The sequence below is a fragment of the Vulpes lagopus genome, chromosome 11 (genome assembly GCF_018345385.1).
Source record: "Vulpes lagopus strain Blue_001 chromosome 11, ASM1834538v1, whole genome shotgun sequence".
Taxonomy (NCBI): Eukaryota; Metazoa; Chordata; class Mammalia; order Carnivora; family Canidae; genus Vulpes; species Vulpes lagopus.
In genome coordinates, this window is record NC_054834.1 from 6561903 (window position 1) to 6582820 (window position 20918).

Consider the following 20918-nt stretch of genomic DNA (forward strand, 5'->3'; position numbering starts at 1 on the left):
CTTTTTCCTTTTTCTTTCCTTTTTTTTTTTTTTTTTTAAACAGTTGTCAGCACAGCGTATTGGAAAAACATGGCCATAAAAATCAGGAGATCTGAAATCTAATCTTGATTTCAGATTAATGATCAGAAAAAAAAATATTATCATCTACTATCTGGAAATTACAGCTTAGGCTAATTTTTTTCTTATGCCTTAAAAGAAAAATCATTTTCAGTAAGAATGAGTCTAAAGTAAACTTAGTATGGACATAAGTGCAATATGGAGACTTCTCGGGTTTTTCCTTCTCTCAGTCCTATTCACATTCTCTAATAATAAGGGTTTTTTTTTTTTTTTCCCCTCAAGGAATAAATCAACTGACTGCCCAGTGACAGCCACACAATTCATCTTTTAGAGGCTCCCAAGACCATTGTGATGTTGGAGTTCTGATATGTGCCATTGGACACATTTTTGCCTAGTGCTAACCCTTTTCCTAGGGTCGCACCGGGTGTTTGGCTGTAGCCTGGAGTCTTTGTAGAAGCATCTCAACAGGTAGGAATTCAATAAGCCAGTGTATGCCGGGTTCAACATAAAGGACGCTCACAAACAAAGCCCACGTGGCTTGTGTGCAGTCCTAAAAGGATACCCAAGTAACTTGTTACAAACGCTGTTCCTTTATTCATGGATTTGTGAACACATGCTATGCTTTTTTGATAAATAATCATCCCAGGGATTATTTATCATAGCAGCTGGTAGCCTTCTGTGTTGTTTCATTGCCTACATCCGGTGAGAGCCCAGGCATAATTGTTATGTATTACCCTAGACTTCTGTTTGCAATAAGGAGCACACACAATGCCATACCAAAGTGAGTTTATTGACATTCCTTGAAGGTGGTATGATGGAAGAGAAAGCTCGGCCTGAGTATCACGTGACATTTTTTTTTGTTGATGTAAGCAAAATCAGCCCAGTAATGTGGACTTCTCCTGCTATTGACTAGAACAAAGACGTTTAACAAAATTGTTATAGACATTTCCTTAGATAAATTGGAAGCTGCAGGAAGTAGGCTAATGGAACAATATTTACTCTATATACTACCTCTAGGCACCTTTTTTTTTCTACTAGAACAAAGGGACTACATGTCACTAACAGGAAAATAACATTTTTTTCTTTTGGACCTTACGATGGCTAGAACATCCATCCCCGATCTTTATGATATAGTATTGCAGTAGTCTTAATAATGAACACTGAAGTACATAATAATAATAATAATAATAATAATAAAGCACCACATTTGTTATGTAAAGTTCTAACTACTTTCATCTGAAAGTGTTTCATCTTGACTGGGAAAACATTTGTGGCAATTGAGAAATTTTTTGAACCCAAATTTTGGACACATGGTTTGACACATGGACTGACAAATATCATAGATATTTGTCAAATATCAGATAGAAGGTCTGGCTTATCGACTTGCACGCAAATATACTCACCGCTAATGGACATATGGTCATGAATTAAAAGAGAAAAAGATTTAGAAGCCTGCCAAGGGATCACTTATCTCTTTTTAATTTCCTCATTGCCCTCCAAGGAAGTGTGCTGCATTGGTGGTAGTAGTAAAAAGTTCTCACAACTGCTGCCAACTTATATACACAGGAGGTTACAGAGAACTCCTGACCCAGTAGAGGCAATTTCTATTTTTAGGATTATCGTCTTCACATAATAGAATAAGATGTCATATCCATGAAATTATTATAACACTTCATAGCATTTTATTTTATTTTATTTTTCATAGCATTTTAAAAGTATTTTTCTACTTGAAATGTAAGGTTTCTCTTATTTTTTGTTTGTTCCCCCAATTAAAGGTAATAGACTCTTACCAAAACTATTTCTAAAAGTTTGGTTTTAGGGGAATTGTGGTTTATAAGTGATTAGTATTATAATATGCCTCCATGGAGAAAGCTCACACTTTTAAATTAAAAAAAAAATTACTAATGGTAACAAACAGATCTGTCTTGCTCATACTGTCATATGATTGGGGGAGGCTTACACCTCCAGCTGGTGGAATTACGAGCATAATTATATATATATGTGTGTATATATATATAATATACACGCAAACGCACACATACAATTTTCATGTATTCCAGTCTCATACATTAGGGAATAATAGCTAAATAAATATCACTTGGAAATCATAGGATCTTTCCATAACAACTGTCTGTATGCCTCTCCTCTCTGTTTGTCTTCCCTTGGGATTCTGTACAAGGCTGTAATAGAATCTGGGACCCTGTCAAGCAAGCTTTGCATTCTTTCAGCTGACTTTGACATCAGCATTTCCTTTTGGAATTGTATACTTTTACCAAATACTGATTGTACAATGTTTTGTGGGATACGTTTAGCGCTAGGGCATTGGGGTGGGAGGGGGGGAATGGAAAGAAGGAAAACTTACTTGGAAAACCATTTATGCCCAAGATATCTCATCTCTATATATTTTCTAGGGTACCTTGTTCCTTCCATGTATGAGTAGAATAGATATCAAATAATCTAAGTAAGGTGTTAATTAGATATTTATGTACATTGTAAAGCTCCCCAGGAGCAGGTTCCATCTTTTAAACATCTTCCTCTGTTGCCAATGCTTAACGAAGAAGATAAGTACTAAAAAAGAATCAAGTGCTTGAATTAATGAGTCATACACACGTGTAACACCAAGTTCTAAAAACAAAAGATGTTCCCTATACTAGAGATGCTGTTCAAAGAGGTAAAATGGTGAAATTATTTGCATAATTCTTATGCTCTAGTTTGTATAAATAATAGCTCCATTGGAATCTATAACTTTTCAGATACTTGACATGTATACTGAATTTTACAGATCCTTCAAATGTATATTATGTAATATGCACATTCCATCTTATCTTGGTAAATATTCTTTTTAGACAGCAACAGAAAGCTAAATTTCAGTAATGTGTTATTTCCTGATTGACAATAGAAACACAGCAGCAAGGGGTGCTGGGCATACTAAATATTCCTACTGAAAGAAGTTTCATTTTGGAGCACACGAAACACAATGCACTGCCTGGACACAAACTGAGACAATGAGCACAAGGCATGGCTTCCTGCGAAATTCACTTTATCTTACATTTCTCACATTTGTCCCTTGTTTAATATATTGGAAACAACAAGGTGACATTTCAATAACGGGACCCCTTTAACTCTTCTTTTCCCAGTGAAGAAAAACACTTTCACATATGACATATTTCAGACCACATGGATAACAAGGTTAGAAAAATAGAAATGACCATTATGTTTGGGCTTATTCCAAATGTAATCAAGAGGTTCGGCTGTCTTTGGAGCCTGCAACCGTTTTTCTGAAAACACTAAGTTTTCTGAGATCTCTCTTTTACTGAGTGCTAAAAGAAACTGGATATCTATTTTGACAAATCAATGTGCCTTTGGGGTGTTAGGTGTCTGCTCCAGGAGAATTGTTATGGATGAAGAAGGAGTATTATATTGCCCTTGACCCCGAACAAGCACCATCACTCTCTGCAGCTTCTCATGTAGTGTGTCCCTGTGGACAATCAGATGTGAAGGAATTTAACACCACAATAAAGAAAAGAAAAGGAAAAAAGTAGCATAAAAAAACAATATCAAAGTTAAAACAAAAGTCCATTTGCCAATTATCTTTAACAAAGAAGTTATGAGTTTATCTCATGAGATTATTATTATTTTTTCCTTTGAGAAGGAGAACTGTAGCTAGACAGGACAAAGCAAAGCAAAACAAAACAGTATAGAACTCAGGTATTCAAACCAACCTAATATGGTCTTCTTCCCTCTCTCCTGTCTGCTTCATCACATTCTACACAACACCATGGGGGTAGAAGCCTCATCCTTTATGCTACATAATGAGATCTCCTTTGTGTCAAGTTTCTGCTTCTTGTGTGGTGAGTGTTCACGGGGGGTGTGCCCCTCCGAGACCTCTCTACACTCAGGTTGAGCCACAATCCCCACAACCATTGAGATGCACTGCATTGCATCAGCAGGAGGCATTTTTCTTGCTGTTGTTATTTGTTGGAAAATGTAATATTTGCACCATATATCTAGGTTAGTTCCAGCTGATGGGACTGATGCCATATATGAATCATGAGTTGAATGTATAAAAATTTCAGCTTTGCCACTGCTGTTTTTGGATGGATGGTATGCATGGGGAAAAGGAGAGTGGGAGGAAAAGAAATTGTTGATTGGCTCCTAGACCTGGAGTTGGTTATTAGAAATTATAAAAAATGGTGGCTCTGCTCAGAAGACATGGGCGTATAAAAGCTCGGAATGCTTAATGCTCAAATTTCCCTACATTTATATAAATGGAAGTAAACTTTTATTACCATTTGGTCAAGTGTAGCATAACTTGCATTCCTATTTCATTGTTAGTAATGGAGGTATGTGGAGATACACACAGACCTTGAGACAGCTGTTGTTTAATATTGCATACAGGCTAGCAGTTCATCGAGAATAGAGGAGATAAGCCTGAAGGTTGGATCTCAGAAGAAGGCAGTTCTTCATGCACAGCTTTTGTCAATCCTGATTTGGTTTGAAAATAAAAATCATGAAATACCAAAATCAAAGGAGAGTTGATTCAGGGAAAGGGCAAGGGGATCATCCCAGAAAGGGTGATGTGACTGCCAGGAAAATGTCAGGTGAGTTTCCATGTCCTCATTCAAGTCCAAAGGTGCTGGTTTCTTCTACTGCTGTTAGCAGCTTTTCATACAACATGGAGTACGAGGGATAAGGTGGAAGATCCAATCGGTTGAAGCAGGTGTGTGCCCTGAATGGGGAAGAAAAGATCGGTGAAGGTGTTGGTTTCAAAGGTAACAACTGGTTTGTATGTATCTGTGATCCATCTGAAGCTATGAAGCAGAAGTGAATAAAAAGGGAGCACAGCCATGATTTGGGACCCCCATAAAGCATTGCCACAAAGAATGACAGCCTTCTAGACAAAATAAGCCAGTTGAGGGAGTAGAATAACTAGAAACAGATGGTTTGCATTTATTAGCAAACCACATTAACGTAGAACGGTACTAGCAAGCCAGACATGAACTCTATGGTACCAGCTTTATTCTGCAACTGAGATATGAGCTTGGGTGTGGTCAGTGAAAGAGGCAGAAACCTAATTATTACCAGAGGATCATATTCCCAAGTCTCCTTGTCCAGCTCTGATTTCTGGGTCACAGTAAACCACGGGCATGATGTACACGGGCCACCGGATGCCCTGGAATTTTGAGATCCAATGCTCTATTGAGTCAGGTGTGCCCCGGTGACTGTCTGACTCTTCTCTTTTTGGTGGGACACTTCTAACCTGACACCAGACACCAGAATGCTGCATTTCCAGGAACAGCTGAGCTTAGAGAATAGTCTCCCCTGGTTGCCTGGAGCATCCTTGTGCCCCAAGTTGTGCCCTACTTTGTCGTACTCTTCCTTCATCCTGCAGGCCCACGCACGCCAGTATCTGGTCGAGATAAGGAATGGCTTCCCCTGCCTTGCATTAATGCACAGACCAGGACCAGACCCTGTGTCACCTGTATGGGGCTCAGCGGTGAGTCCGAGAGGCCCAGGACACCCTTTCCTCCTGTGGAACTTCAAATCACCTGACTAGTTTCTCCCTGTCAGGTGTTCTTTGTTTTTATGGAATCTTTGGTTGAGGCCAAGGCCTGTACCAAGTTAGGGAGGAAGGTGGGGGTGGGGGGTGCAGCTCAAGGTTAACTTCATGCCTTTTGCTCCCTAGAAGGGGTGGTGTGTTGCAAAGGTGTTTTGAGAAGCCAACTAGCACCAAAAAAGGGTCCATTAAAATGAAATGAAATAAAGTAATAAAAAATAAAAGAGAAGAAGATAAAATATCACAAAACAAATATATATACAAACAAAACTAAACAAAACTAACCAAAGAGACCATTCTCCCCTCATTTGAATTTCATTTGGGAGATTGAATTCTTCTAATTGTAAGATCCCCAGGGAAGTTGTGTATTATTTATACCTTTGTTTTCAGAGTTCCTGATCAGGCTGATGCAGTGGTCAGGGTATATGGGAGTTTATCTGGGTGTGTGCGTGGGGGAGGGGTGGGGAGAGGTGGGGACGGGGGTGGGAAGAGCAGGGAGGGAAGGTAGGTTTTCTTGTACAGGAAGAACCAGGGGAGGATGCCCTGTATTTGTTGTATTTGTCTCTCAACAGCCATTCCTCCTTCTGCTCATAGCTCCCTGGGAAATGACCCCCCAAACCCCTCCCCCCACCAGCTCCAACAGTTCGCACAGGACAGCAGTGCATCTGGCCTTAGGCTTCAAGGACTTAACTGGGAAGAAACATAAAAACAGATCAAGATTAGAGGAGGTCTCAGATTATGATCTAAGATTCATTCCATCAGGTCTACGGTGACTTCACAAGAGAATAATTAACATATTTTACCTGAACTCATTGGAGTAAAAGTGGAAAAGCATTCATTAAAATGAGTAGGATGACAATTATAGTGGCTTCTCTATGTTTAGAAAGATTAAAACTAGGACATACTTTGGGCTCTAGGTAACCACATTAAGTGGCACAGGACAATCCCAAGTATGCTTTTGAACCTAGCTGAACTAGTTAAGCGTGAGATATGAGCAGCCATCATTGTCTTGGTTCTTTAAAGTGGCACTCACGTGTGGAAAAGTCACAGCAAAAAATCCCATATTTGCAAACCAAATTAATGCTGTAAAAGGTAATTTCTGGGAATAATCTGAAAGCATTAGCAAATGGCACCTTTTCAAGACCTTGCTTGAACATCTCGAGTTTCTTCAAATTGCTTTTACCGTATTTATCACCAGCCTTGGTTAACTCTCTAAAATAGATTCTAGTTTATAAACTAGAATGAACAAACACAATCAAATCATGATTCAGTTCAACATTCTTAAATGCTTGCAGTCCTCCAGGTGTGGTTCTGACAGCCCAGAGCATCTGCTCACTTTCCTCCCTGGGCACTGTGCCCAGTCCTCTGGGGTGTGGGGGGCTGGTGGAAAAAGTACAAAACCAGGGGTTGGAAGACCTCTATTCCGATTGCAGTCTAAACCACTTATTAGCTTTATCACCTTGGGAAAGTCAATTAATCTTTCTGGACTCAGTTTTCTCACATGTAAAATGTGACTAATAATATATGCTCTGTATACCTGGAGGGGTTGTCGCGAGGACCAATGTTAGAACGCACATAAATGCCTTTTGTAATCTGTGAATCATCATTTAACCATGAGTTTCTCTTAATAATGCAACCACAACTGCAGTTATGATTTCAGGAACTGTGTCACACCTGTGGGGACTCAAGACCCTCAGCCTTTTTCACATGAGCTACTGGCAGATGAATCGCCCTCATCTCCTGTTTGTGCAACTGATATTTTGGAACTCCACATGGATCTTTTCAATCACGCCAGGTCAATTTTCACTCTGTTGGTGTCCATCTAGGGTTCCAGCATTTTGAGATAAGTCAGGATTTAGATTGTGTCGGTCACTGTATTATTTGCCCTTCTAATTTGTATCATCTTCATGATTGGTGTTCGTGTCTCCTTGATTTTTTTCCAAGTTATCGATTAAAATGGTAACCAATGCCAAAGGCAGTATGCTTCTCCCCAGAAGACACCACTTTAAGGCTGGTCAAAAGCAAACAACACTACTAAAAGCAAACAAATTGCTGCTCTCTGCAGCTGGTTATTCAGCTAGCTGTGAGGCCGCGGTCTCCCCTTCATGCCATCTCCTTCCACTGCCCAACCACAGCCTCACTCTACAGATGGTTCTCATTCTCATCACTACTGAACCTACTCTTTTTTAACCTTTTCAAGAGCCTCTTATCCCCAAATCCAGAGGCTCATTCTCCATCCTGACTTCCACAAGCTCTTTAAAAGCCGTTGACATCTTTTCTTCTTGAATCTCTCTCTCCCCTTGGTTTCTCTATGGCTTCTCGGTGGCTGTCAGTTTCTCTTCTGAACTCCCAATGGCTCCATGAAGCCTCCATTGTAGCCTATGGTCCATAGAGCAGGGTTTCTCACCGTGGTACTACTGATATTTTAAACTTACTAATTCTCTGTCTTGTGCATTGTGGGTGTTTAGCAGCATCTTCGGTCTTTACCTGCTGGATGCCACTAGCACCCTTCCACCACAACCAGAAGTGTCCCAGACATTGCTGAATGTCTGGGAGGGAGGCAAAATCACCTCTCCCATCCCCTTTGAGAGCCATCCCTATAGAGTAAGCCAACTGCCCAACCTTAACCAACACCCCCCCCGACCCCCATCCACCTGGGCTTGGGCTCAGTTTACATCTGCAGTGAAGTTTGTTGTCAGAATTCTGTTTGCAACTTTTATGCAACTGCCCATTACTCCTAGTTCTGTAATCCCTGGTCCCTGCTTCAAACGTAAACCCCTAAATTCATCTCCTCTTTTTTATTCCATCTCCATGCTATCTTGTGCTATGTCTACTCTGACTAGCTTCCACACTTTTCTTTCCTGTGGAGCCTCTCCTCTGTACCCTCCCCAGTCCTTGTTCCATGGCAAGAAAACTCTCCCACTCTTCCCTTCTGGACATGGCCAACAAGTCTTAGCACCCGTTCTCAGTCCCCATGAGTGGAGATGGCCAATGATCAGCCTGCCACACTCTGTGATGTAGATGGCACTTAGCACTCTGCTCAGTCCCCACTGCCGATTCTAGATTATTATTTTTCAATCTTTGATCAAAAATTTCTGTTCCTTTTACTCAGCCATAAAAAAGGATGAGATCTTGCCATTTGTGACAACATGGATGGACCTCGAGGGTATTATGCTAGGTGAAATGTCAGACAAAGAATGAAAAATACCAAATGATTTCACTTATATGTGCAATCTAAAAACAAAACAAACAAAAAAAACCCCCAAAAAACAAACAAACAAAGCAAACAAACAAATAGGAAAAAACAGACTCATAAATACAGAAAACAGTTTGGTGGTGGCCAGAGAGGAGGGGGTGGGAGGATGAGCAAGATGGATAAAGGGGAGTAGGAGGTAAAGACTTCCAGTTATGGGATGAATACATCACAATAATAAAAGGCAAAGTCTAGGGAATATAGCCAATGGCATCATAATAGTGTTGTAGGGTGACAGATGGTAGCCACCATCATGGTGACCACAGCATAACTCATAGACTTGTGGCACCACTATGCTGTACACCTGAAACTAATGTAACGTCTTGTGTCAACTATACTTCAATAAAAATGAATGAATAAATAAAAACTAAGAGGGAATCAGATGTTTAAAAAATTCTGTTCCTTTGAATCTCATGCCATTTAGATATTTCCTCCCATAACTCCAGGTTTTATCTGGAATTTTATTTCAATCAAATAGGATAGATTAGAAGATAGAGCATGATATCTGCAGCCAAGAAGGGTAAAGTATTGTTTTTAGGAACCTGTATTTCAGACACACACGTACACACAAGTAGATTAGTACTGGGTTGTGGTGTTATGTAAAAGGTATTTCTTTGTGCCCTATGGCCGAAAAGTTTGAAAATCACTGAAAATCAGTGATCTAGACGCATCTTCCATACCCTTGGATCTTCCAGCTCATTACATTTATTAAAATCTCTGGTACTTTGCTTAAATCCTCCCCATTTCAGGTGTTCCCACCAGGCTGTGTGGCATCTAAGTCTACATGGATGGCATGTTCAATGCCCTAATCAGCCAGCTCCTCGACCTCAACCTCAGGGACTGTCCCACCCATCTTTTACTGAACTTTCTTCACAAGACACTGTAAAATTACATTCTGGAAACCACTAGTCTCATAACCCTCTTTCCTAACCCTCCCACAGTTTTTAGGAGGCAAGGACATGAACTGATGTAAAGGTTTTATCTGGCCTGGCCTATGGTTTAGGTTTGCTTGTGACACTATTTGGTTCTCTCATCTGGGAAGCCAGTTGCCTTTCTGTAGGGGGAAGATCTGAGAACAAAGCAGCTCAGACCACCTCTCCTTCCAGTGTGGGCAGTGTAAGTTGGGCTCACATTCTCTGAGAAGTCCTGGGTCATTTGGTATCTGTTTGGCGCCCCTGCCAGCCTCTGGGCCCTTCCCTGCTGCAACTCATTGCAGATGCTGCCTTAGGGCTTCCTGCCCTCTGCCATGTGGTCCATCTAGGTCTATCCAAACTGCTATTCTTGGAAGTCCGAAGTTACTACTTTCTCTTCACATATTGGTGACACTTTCTAGCTTCTTGGATCTTCAGAAAATGTATAAGGAAGACTAGTAGGGGCTTACTATCCAGGGGGTCATTTTTACTCTCCTCCCAGAGGCATCTCAGAACTTGCTTCTTGGGACACTCTCAGCCCAGGGTAAAGTCCCTGCCTCCCCAGGATGCTCTCTGGGGTTTGCAGAACAGCAGATTTTTAGGGATGCCTTGGCCCAGATGTGAAGAGCCTGATTATAAGCCCAATGTCCATCTTATAAGCTCTTAGTGTGGGTTAATATTAATGTATATTTCAAAGCTTCTCAAAAGCAAATACGTAACTAGACTCAATCTGTGACCCCCAAATGACAAAAGCAATTCCTATTTCCATTTCCTAAAGAATAAAACAGAGACTCCTCAGCAGTCTTCTCTCTGTGACCCATCAAGACCCACCTATCTTTCTCAATCTCATCCCTTGTATCACTTTGGCTGTCTTGTCCTCCACACTGGTTGGGCTCTCCTTCCTGAACACTTGCTGGCCATCTCCCACCTCTAGGACTTGCTCATGTTTCTGTTTCAGCCTGGAATTGCCCTCTACCCATTCCTTGCCCCTCAATGCTCACCTAAGTGTCATCCTCTTTGTGGCATTTCCTCCTGCCAGTTCAATCGGGAGTGGGTCTGTATTCTATTATCTTCATAGCACCTTCCTCTTACCTCCCTTTCTCAGTGCTCCTCTGATTCCACCTTGTGTTGTACAAAATTTATTCCTATTGGGCTGTGTTCCTCCCTAGACTATAATCTCCTCTGGAAGGTGGATGGTTGTATCTTTGCCACTCTTCAGGGTATACCTTATGCTGGGTTGTGTGTGGGTGCTATGATCAAGTGGTGACTCAAACTCATTTCTCTAAAATGAAAAAAAAAAAAAAAAAGAATGTTTCCAAATAACCTCATCTTCCAAATCTGTCATTAAACTAGACAAATGGAAATCTTGCCTTTTTTAGCCTTATTTTCTTGCCAGATTTAATTCAGTAGGCTCAGCCAACAGCAGACCCACATGAATGAGCACCAGGGTCTGCTGAACAAGTGTGTGAAGCCAGTGCTGAAAATTGTGCCAAGGCTTTAGGCTCTTATTGACCAGTTGGGCACGCACTCTGTTTCCTGGGCCACCTGATGCCCACTGACATCAGGTGGGGGGTCTTCGGGACATTAGAAGGTCTGGGAGATCTGGATGCAAGTCATAGTTCAGTAAATCCTTCCATTGGGATTTAGCCATAGCATCTGGGAGGCCACAGGGAAACAGCAGAATTAAATGTGAAGCTTCTTTTACAATTAGAAAATATCATAGTAGAAGAAAATAATATGGATCAAACTTCTCTTGATGAGCAACAGTTCTTACTGTGGTACCTATACAGGAGTCTCTTTAGTGCTCTTTCTTTCACTGAGCAGGAAAAGGCTGCTCAAAGTGGCCTAGGAAGGACCCAGGAGGTGTTAGAACTCATGGCATAGGAACTGTTCCGTTAAACTGCCTGGATCCCTGGTGTCTCCTTTTCTGCATTTATCTCACAACAATCTCCTTGACAGCTTACTATACAGAAGTCACTGTAGAGACTCAAGAAATACATGCTCTTATCCTGACATGTTTTAAAACATCGTAAGAAAAATGTGACATGGACATGCATAGTCAACCTACAGAGTATTGTGTGATGCGCTGGAGGAGTACAGATGCAGTGCTAGAAGGGTTACTTGGGCCCCCAGCCTCCCCTGCCACCCTCACCAGGCGAGCCAGTCCTCCCAAAGTTAAATTGGGCTACGAACAGATAGGAAAGCTTCCCACACCCGACACAGGGACCATGACACTGTAACCTAAATACCATGAGTCATCAAAACCCACTAAGAATATGGTCTAAATTCACCTCCCAGAGACTCTTCCCTGGCATCTTTCACCAAGAACTCGTATAACAGGACTTTGGGTGGCAGGAAAGAATTTCCTCCCAGAGGATCATCACCCAAACTCCAATACCGAGGTCTACTGGCCCTCTTTGGTGGGTTTCCCGGAGGCTGGCAGGAGCCCCTACCTGGGGAGAGACGTAATCTTCCCCCACTTCTCTATGCAGAAACGCCGGAGCCCATTGCTTCCTCGGAGGGCAGCGAAGCCCTCGTAGGGCACACTTGACGTTCCCGTGACGAACTGAAGTAATCTCAGCCTCTGCTCATTATTGAAGCGCTCCACGGCGGCCCAGAACCAGCGGATCACAAGATGCCCATCGTGATACCCTGAGTGGGGCAGAAGGAGGGAGCCAGTGAGGATGTGCAGGGAGGAGGAGGAAGGGAGAGAGCAACGGGTGTGGCAGGGCCAGGGAGACCCCAACAGCTGCCACCGGTCTGCCGGGTTCTCTAACGACGGCCTTCACCGGTCTGTGACCTTCTACGCCATCGGGTCAAGTGTCACAACAAAAGCAGGTTTAGAAAATAGCCATTTTATAAAAAGTTGGACTCTCTGAGGGGTGTCCTCAGAGATATCTGCTTTCATGGGACCGCCCCCCCCCAGCCATTCTCCTGCCTCATCTAAATGAGACAAGGAGTGGCTAGGGACCCTTGGGACCCTAAGAGACAAAACCCGCATCAACCTAATATTTTACTGTATTTGTCTCCGTCCTGATAGCTTAGTTCTTGGTAACCACGTACTGGGGGGGCGTCTGGAGGGCAAGGGCAAGCTTGCTGAACAGAAGACGCCTGAATCTCCAGCAGCCATCAGTGCTCTTGGAGCGGCTGCCCTCAGGCCTGCTGGGGTCCGGCCACTGCCACCAGCAGAGTTAGGAGAGCCAGCCTGGCGACCGGCTCAGGTCAGAGTCATCACCGATGCAAATGCAAGAGGCATCTGGCCTGGGAGAGATCTGTGTGGGCTGGGGTAGAAGGAGGGGAGTGAGGTGGGCGTGGAGGACGGGAAGGCTCTGGTGAGCGGAGGACACGAGAGCTAGAGAACGACAAGAACAAGGAAGAAATCTGCAGGAACAGCAAGGCCACCAGCGCAGAGGGGGGTCTGGTGAGGGCCGAGGGGAGACTTGCCGGGAGCCTCAGAGGGCGGTGGCGGCCAGGCGGAGACCCTGGGACTCGCCACTGGGGCCGGCGCTTTCCACGCCATGCCAGGAAGTGCCCCGTGATCCCACAGAGGCTCCGCAGGCCCAGTACACTGGGGAGAAGAGGGAGGCTGGGGTGGGGGGCCTAGCTCTCTCTCTGTGGTTTGGATGGTTTCTCTATAATATTTTACACAAGGAAATGGTTTTGAGACTTAAAAAAAAAATTTATCCATTTTGTGGATAAGGAAGTGGCCTGGTGAAAATGATGTTTCAGGAAGACAGGAGACTAGTTTATGGTGACGGTGAATAGGTGGGAGGACTTAGAATAGGATTTGGGGAAATTACAGAACCGTGTTGGGGCAAACCAAGATTGAGGGGAACGGGGCTCCAATCCTACAGGAAATGGGACGCACTTCCCTGGAGGCATGTATCCTAGCCCAGGAGCTGGCCTCTGGGTGGTGGCTCTTGGTAATGCGTCTACATGGAGTTAGGACAGAGCCTATCCCAATGGCGATCACCTGAAGGAATGTTCAGGATGGAGGTTACAGGAAGGCATGTTATGAGAACCTATTTTGCACATGTATTGAGATAAGGCCCAGTTTTGTGTTTTTTTAAAGATTTTATTTATTTATTCATGAGAGACACAGAGAGAGAGAGGCAGAGACACAGGCAGAGGGAGATGCAGGCTCCATGCAGGGAGCCTGACATGGGACTCCATCCCTGGACTCCAGGATCACACCCTGGGCTGAAGGCGGCACTAAACCGCTGAGCCACCTGGGCTGCCCTAAAGCCCAGTTTTTTGTAGTCTTTGAAAAGTGATGGAATATATGTTATATATAGATATAAAATGGAATATTATTTTATTTATACTATTTTATTATATAAATAAATATGATTATTATAATATATATTATATAAATAAATATAAATATATAATTATATATTATATATTATGTAAATAATATATAATAATTATATATTATATAATTATATAATAATATAATAATATTAATAATATAAACACAATAATATAAACACAATAATATAATAATATAATAATATAATAATATTATATATTATATAATTATAATAAATATAATTATATATTTATATATATTATATAAATAAAATATGTCATATATATTATATAAATAAAATATGTCATATATATTATATAAATAAATATGTATTTGTATTATAATATATTATATTTATATTATTATAAATTATTATATTATTATATTATATTATTATAAATTATTATATTATTTATATTATATTATTTATATTATTATATAATTATAATTATATATAATCCATAAATATATAATTACTATGTTATATTATTTATATATAATTTATATAATCATATAAATATTTATAATATATATTATTTTATTTATATATTTTATATTTATATTAAAATATATTTATAGATAATGGAATATTATTCGACCTCCAAAAGAAATGGAGTGATGAAACACTATAGCGTGGACAAACCTTGAAACAGCAGGCTAAATGAAGGGAACCAGGCCCAAGGCCACATGTTATATGGTTGTTTTTACACGAAGCACCCTGAGTGGGTAAACCATAGGGACGGGATACAGATTGAGGGCTGCCAGGTTGGGGAGGAAGGGGGGAGGCAAGTGTTCAATGGCAGGGCGTTTCCCTTCGGGGTGAGGACAGCGTTTTGGACCCAGCTAGAGGTGGGGTCGCAGGGCCCCAGGACTGTAGCAAACACCTCTGCTCTGTTCACTGCCAACCGGCTACTGTGAGGCTGGCTAAGGTCACCTGGGAGGCCACCGGTCAGACAACAGGGTCGTGGCCTGTGCCCCCCGCTCACCGCCCCGGTACTCCGTGTTGTTCCTCCAGTCGTTCAGGTCGATTTCCGCGGTCCCAGCGATCACCAGCTCCAGCTCCCTGGCGTCGAACACGGACACGAGCCTCGAGTCTACGACCTGGAACACAGATGAGGCTTCAGGTCCGACACCCTGAAGGTGTAGGCATGACCAGTCCTTCTGTGGGCTACGCTGGGACACTGACCATCGTTACAACTCTTTTTGTTTTTTTTTTTGTTTTTTGTTTTTAATGAGTGTACTATCCTGTCTAGGTTCAAAATCGTGGCCTCTACATCCTGAAACACAACCCACTGATGAGCTGGGAGCTCGAGAAAGGTCCCAGGGTTTTCACTACCTGGGATACCCCCTCTCAGAATGATGTTATGAGCCAATCCGACCTGACGTTCTCTAGTCACATTTAAGTTTCCAAGTATCATTGCATTTTAAAGGCAGGAGGTCCAAACACTTTGAAGTGACTTGAGGGCTTTTACTATTATCATTTCCCTTGGAAGGTATCCTGTTTCCCACACTAAACTATGACTTATTTCCTAGAAATGGGCATTCTACTTAAAAAAAAACAACAACTGTATTTCCCTTCCTTTCTTCACTCCGGCCCTTCATCCCCCCCTTCAAAGATCTGGGAAGACCTCCTTTGCTAGGCCGCTGAGCTCTGACTTCAGCCTTGTTGCCACATGGATCGGGGACAACTGAGCACCTCCTCTCAACAAACTTGTGGTAGACAAGCCAGTGGGCAGTGTTGTCCTCCACTATGGGCAGAGAAAGAAACCTTCCAAGACCCAAGCTCTGAGAAAACACTGATAGTGTCTTGTTTCTAAATTGCAAAAGGCTAAAGGACACCAGCCTTGGGTGCCCAGGAAGCTGGCAGCCGTCCCTGTCCTCTTGATTTACTACCTTAGTGGGGATCATATGGCACAAAGTGACACTGTAATGAAAGAGAAATCTAGCAAGAGTGGACAATGTGCCCCAATGCCTTCACTGCACTTAATTTAATTTCACTGAGTGAAAGGAAACAGCATGCACATGTCCTGACTAGAGACACTGAATGTTTGCATATGTGTCACAACATTTCTGTGAGAGCATTTTTCACCTGCCACAAGAGGAAGGTTTCTCAGAGATCTCGGACTCCTCCTTTGTCTACCCCAAGGGGGTCCTCTCTGCACACTGGTGACTGGAGTTGAGCCCTCCACCCACCTTGGTTCTTCTCCTTTTCCCCCAATGGGCTGTGGGGTGGTGAGGGCCCTGGCCCTGGCCTGCCTTCCTTAGCTGGGCCTGGGTCTCACCTCATAGAAGCCCCGCACCAGCGCCTCCGTCTGCTGTACCACACCGCGCTCCACCCGCCACTTGACCATCCTCTCGATGTATTCCTTCTTGTTCTTTTCCGTCACCTGGGTGTTGGCTCCTCCAGATTTCAACTCCCTTTCGGTTACCTTGTGGGGACACAAGAAGACTGTGATGCCTATCGGCTCAGCTGACCTTGCTGTGACACATATCAATTCTAGGAGGGTGAACTATTTACAGAAAGTCTTCTTCACATGGGTTCAGCCTTCTCACGTCCTTAATTCTTTTTCCTTTCCTGGAAGTTACTACAAAAGCTCTGGTTGTTCTCAGAGGACAGTTATGCACCTTGGAAAAGCTGCATTTTTTGATGTGTTATAAAGGGAAACATATTTCCTTGATTCAAGAGGCATAATGGGACTAAAAGAAAAATGCCCTTGGTTGTCCTGGGGGGAAAGATGGATCAGAAGGTCCTGATACTCAATTCCCCCAAATCCCAATTAGATCACATTCTCAAAAGCCACCAGCCTCCCCACCCAGAGCAGATCATTGACAGGAAAATGGCAGAGGGTGGGAAGATGGCTTTTACAGCTGGGTATAATATTGGCTGGAGAATGGCAGAGTGATGTTGAAAAAGGAAACGGAGAAGGACCCTGCCACTTAGTACGGTGGTGCTTGTTTGTTAGGACAAATGAATCATTAAGAGAAGTTATGATCTGTGCTCTATCTTTTGGAAGGTGAGGCAGGGGATGACATTTTGGACTTTTTTATCAGGAAGTGTTGGGCGTTGGACGGGATTGTCCGTCATCTCAAATTCACTTAAGGGGTTCACCTCACCACTCAAAGCTGTAAGAAGGGAGGCATTGCCGTGTTTAGCCATTGGTTTAAGAAACGTAGATATGTGTAGTTGGCGTTCGTTGACATAGGTACCTAAACAGTCTGCAGAAGTCTGATGTTATTTTTTCTTTTATCACTTAGGTGACTAGTGCTAATTATAAAATACTGGCTGGTTCTAACATCCTAATTGCCACTTAATATCCACATTCCTTGGAACCTCTGATTTTCAGCTGCCCAGTTAGAGACGAATTCCTGACCTTGCTTGTAGCTAGGTGTAACTAAATTCTGGCCGGTAAGGTGTGAGCAGGAGTGTTGTATGGCACTTTCAGGAACCTCCTTAAAGGGAGGGGCTGTTGCTCCTTTGTCCTGCTGCTTCAAGCAGGAGCAGGATGGTTGGGGCACTATTTGCTTCTAGGCCTAAGGTAGGCATTGCAGCCGTGGGTTGTCTACATTTTAATGTGAGAAAAAAATAAACTTAAAAAATAAACTTAATTTCAGTAGGGCATTTTGGGGTTCTTCACAGGCAGCTGACCCTAATCCTAACACACACACACACACACACTCAGGAAAAGCCTATTATGTCTTTCATCTGCATCTACCTGCCTGCTCCTCAGAATGTCCTAACTTGCCAAAAGAAGGGCTACAACTCAGTTTTCTAAAACCATTAGTGACCTCATTTCAAGAAGACTGAGATCTGTTTAAGCTTTACACAGATATACGTTATTCTAGATCTACAACGCAGCCTTATTTTTATCATTGGGAACATTTTAAACTTCTCTCTGAGTTGTTCTATGCCACACACACATTAAGGATTGATCTTTTGTACTTTCCATGTTATTTTTTCCCCCTCTCATTTTATGGGTTCAGTTATTCACAGTTTACTTCATTTTTTGAGCAGGTAATATGTGTTCATGAAATAACATTCAAATGGTATAAAGGGCCATAAATGGAAAGCAAGCTTCTCTCCCATCTCACCTCCCAGCCATATAATCTCCCTACCTGGAGAAAATTGCCCTCACATCTCTTCCAAGGAGAATAGACATACATACCAGGGAATATGTATATATCATCACTTTTTCCCCATAAACGATAGCATATTATATACACTGTTCATCACCACACTTTTTTCACTTAACAATGTACCTTGACAATTGTTTTATACCAATCCAGACCTGACTTATTCTGTTTTTGTTGTTGCTGTTGCAATACCCTGCTTACTGTTGTACGTTGATGGGCTGGCATGTCTTGCACTTCTTAGTCATACATCCCACTGGTTCACTATTCCATTGTGTGAATGTATCATAATGTATTTAACCAATGCTCTATTGCTGGACATTTAGATCATTTCAGGTCTTTTGCAACTGTTGACAATGCTGCAGTGAAGATCTTAATACACTACTCACTTGAACTAGGTGTGAATAAATATCAGTAGGACAAATTCCTGGGTGTTGACTCAAGGGCAGGTGCATTTATTTTTTAATTTTTATTTTTTAGGTTTTTATTTAAATTCTAGTTAGTTAACATACAGTGTAACACTAGTTTCAGGTGTAGAGTTCAGTGGTTCATCACTTATATACAATACCAGGAAGGCAGGTGCATTATGAATGAAGGTAGCTACCACAAAGGTGCCTTTCATAGACAGTGAGCCAAACTTCCACTTACTCCCACCTATACTCCTGTACAGCATGCCTTTTCTCTACATCATCTCCAAAATGGAATACTGCTAACCTTTCTGATTCATGACACATAAGGGAAAATGGCATTTCACTATGCTTTAATTTACATTTTTACAATTTGTGAATGAGATTATTTCCTCATATTTCCTTTTCTGGGAACTATTTATGTTTTGCTAATTTTCTATTTGTTGTTGATCATTTCTTATTGATCTGTGAGATCTCTCCCTATATTGAAAGAATTGCCTTTTGTGTGTGTACTATAGTATATTCAATATTATGCCATTTTTACTTTGTTTATGCTGTATTTTTGCCACACAGAATTAAATAATAATTTTAGTTCACTATGTCAATTCTCTTCTTTTATGACTTTGAAAGTTGTGTCACATATACAGTAGCATTCCTTACTGGAAGATTAAAAATGAAAATTCTATCATTTTATTCTTTTTTATTTTTATTTTTAAAATTTTATTTATTTTTAAAGATTTTATTTTTTAAATTTTTTTAAAGATTTTATTTATTTATTCACAAGAGACACACACAGAGAGAGGCAGAGACACAGGCAGAGGGAGAAGTAGGCTCCCCGCAGGGAGCCTGATGCAGGTCTCAATCCCAGGACCCTGGGATCATGATCTTAGCCAAAGGCAGTGCTCAACCACTGAGCCCCCCAGGTGCCTATTTATTTATTTTTAATGGCTTTCTAATCCAGGTAGAATTTATTGTGATGTAATGAGTTAGGTTAGGAATCTAACTTAAAAGTTTTTAAGATGGCTACCAGTTGTCTTAATAACACCTGCTACGGGATTCCTGGGTGGCTCAGCTGTTTAGCGCCTGCCTTTGGCCCAGGGCACAATCCTGGAGTCCCGGGATCGAGTCCCACGTTGGGCTCCCAGCATGAAGCTTGCTTCTCTCTCTGCCTGTGTCTCTGCCTCTCTCTCTCTCTCTATGTCTATCATGAATAAATAAATAAGTCTTTAAAAAAATAACACCTGCTAAATGATTGTATTTATTTTACAAATTTACCCTCTGCTGGGGGCAAATGTGAAGAATTGCAAAAAGAAGTCACACATAGTGAATACTGTATTTCATACTTTTATCTAATACATGTAGGACAGTTAAGTGAATTGTATTTTTTTTTTAAGATTTTATTTTTAAGTAATCTCTACACTTAGCATGGGGCTCGAACTTACAACTCCAAGGTCAAGAATCACACACTCTACTGAGTGAGCCAGTCTTGTGCCCAAACAATCATGTATGTTTGGACATATTTAAATGTGTTCTCTATAGTTGTAAAAAGGAAAATTTTTTCCTCAAATATGGAAGAGGGTATTCTTTACAGATACGTTTACACAAAGGAAATTCAACAGAATCCTGATATTTTCCAGGACCTGTCCAAAATTCCTGACTATGGTATAGGTGCTGCAAAGTTCAGTGTGTACCTGTCATACACAGACTCAGCACGCCATTCACATTTGTGCTTATGCTTATAGGTACTTATAAAGCCTATCAGCTCAATTCTCACAATGACACATTACAGATTATCACTTGTAGAGGCTTTTGAAATCTCTTGTAAATGACTCAGGCTATGGTTAGCCTGAAAAAACTGTAACCCAGAAGATTCAAAGATATATAAATACTGGTGGGGAAAAAAATAAGAGGCTTTATCTTATTAAATAATATTAATATACATGCATTTTGGAGGAGCAAATATCTAGATGCTAGTGATTAAAATAAGTACTTTTTGTAGTTGCACAGATCACAGAACTACCTTCCAAATGTATTTCACACTTCACAAAAATGTTTTCTAATCCATTATCACTTTGGTTTTCAAAGACTATAAAATAGATCCATGTTGTGAAAAGGAGAAGGAAGAAGACATGGGCAGCTTTCTTAAAGGAAGTAGTCCTCAGAAAATTATCTTTCAAATGAATGAGACTCTTTGTTTTCTAGATTAAAAACAAAATCCCATTACTTTACGATCCAGCAATTTCACTTACGGGTATACAGCCAAAAGAATTGAAAGCGAGGACTTGAACAGATA

The 20918-nt window shown here is 41.5% G+C and overlaps 1 protein-coding gene across 1 annotated transcript in view; it reads right to left on the reverse strand.

Moving 5' to 3' along the window:
- Positions 1–826: 826 nt before the first annotated feature.
- HECW1 (HECT, C2 and WW domain containing E3 ubiquitin protein ligase 1) overlaps positions 827–20918 on the reverse strand; it is a 440869-nt gene continuing 420777 nt past the window's right edge. The window contains exons 26-29 of the mRNA XM_041773230.1: positions 16373–16519; positions 15077–15191; positions 12232–12430; positions 827–4786 (exon numbers count right to left, since the gene is read on the reverse strand). Of these exons, the coding sequence (XP_041629164.1) occupies positions 4675–4786; positions 12232–12430; positions 15077–15191; positions 16373–16519 (573 nt within the window). The 3' untranslated portion in view covers positions 827–4674. The remainder of the gene's footprint in view (positions 4787–12231; positions 12431–15076; positions 15192–16372; positions 16520–20918) is intronic.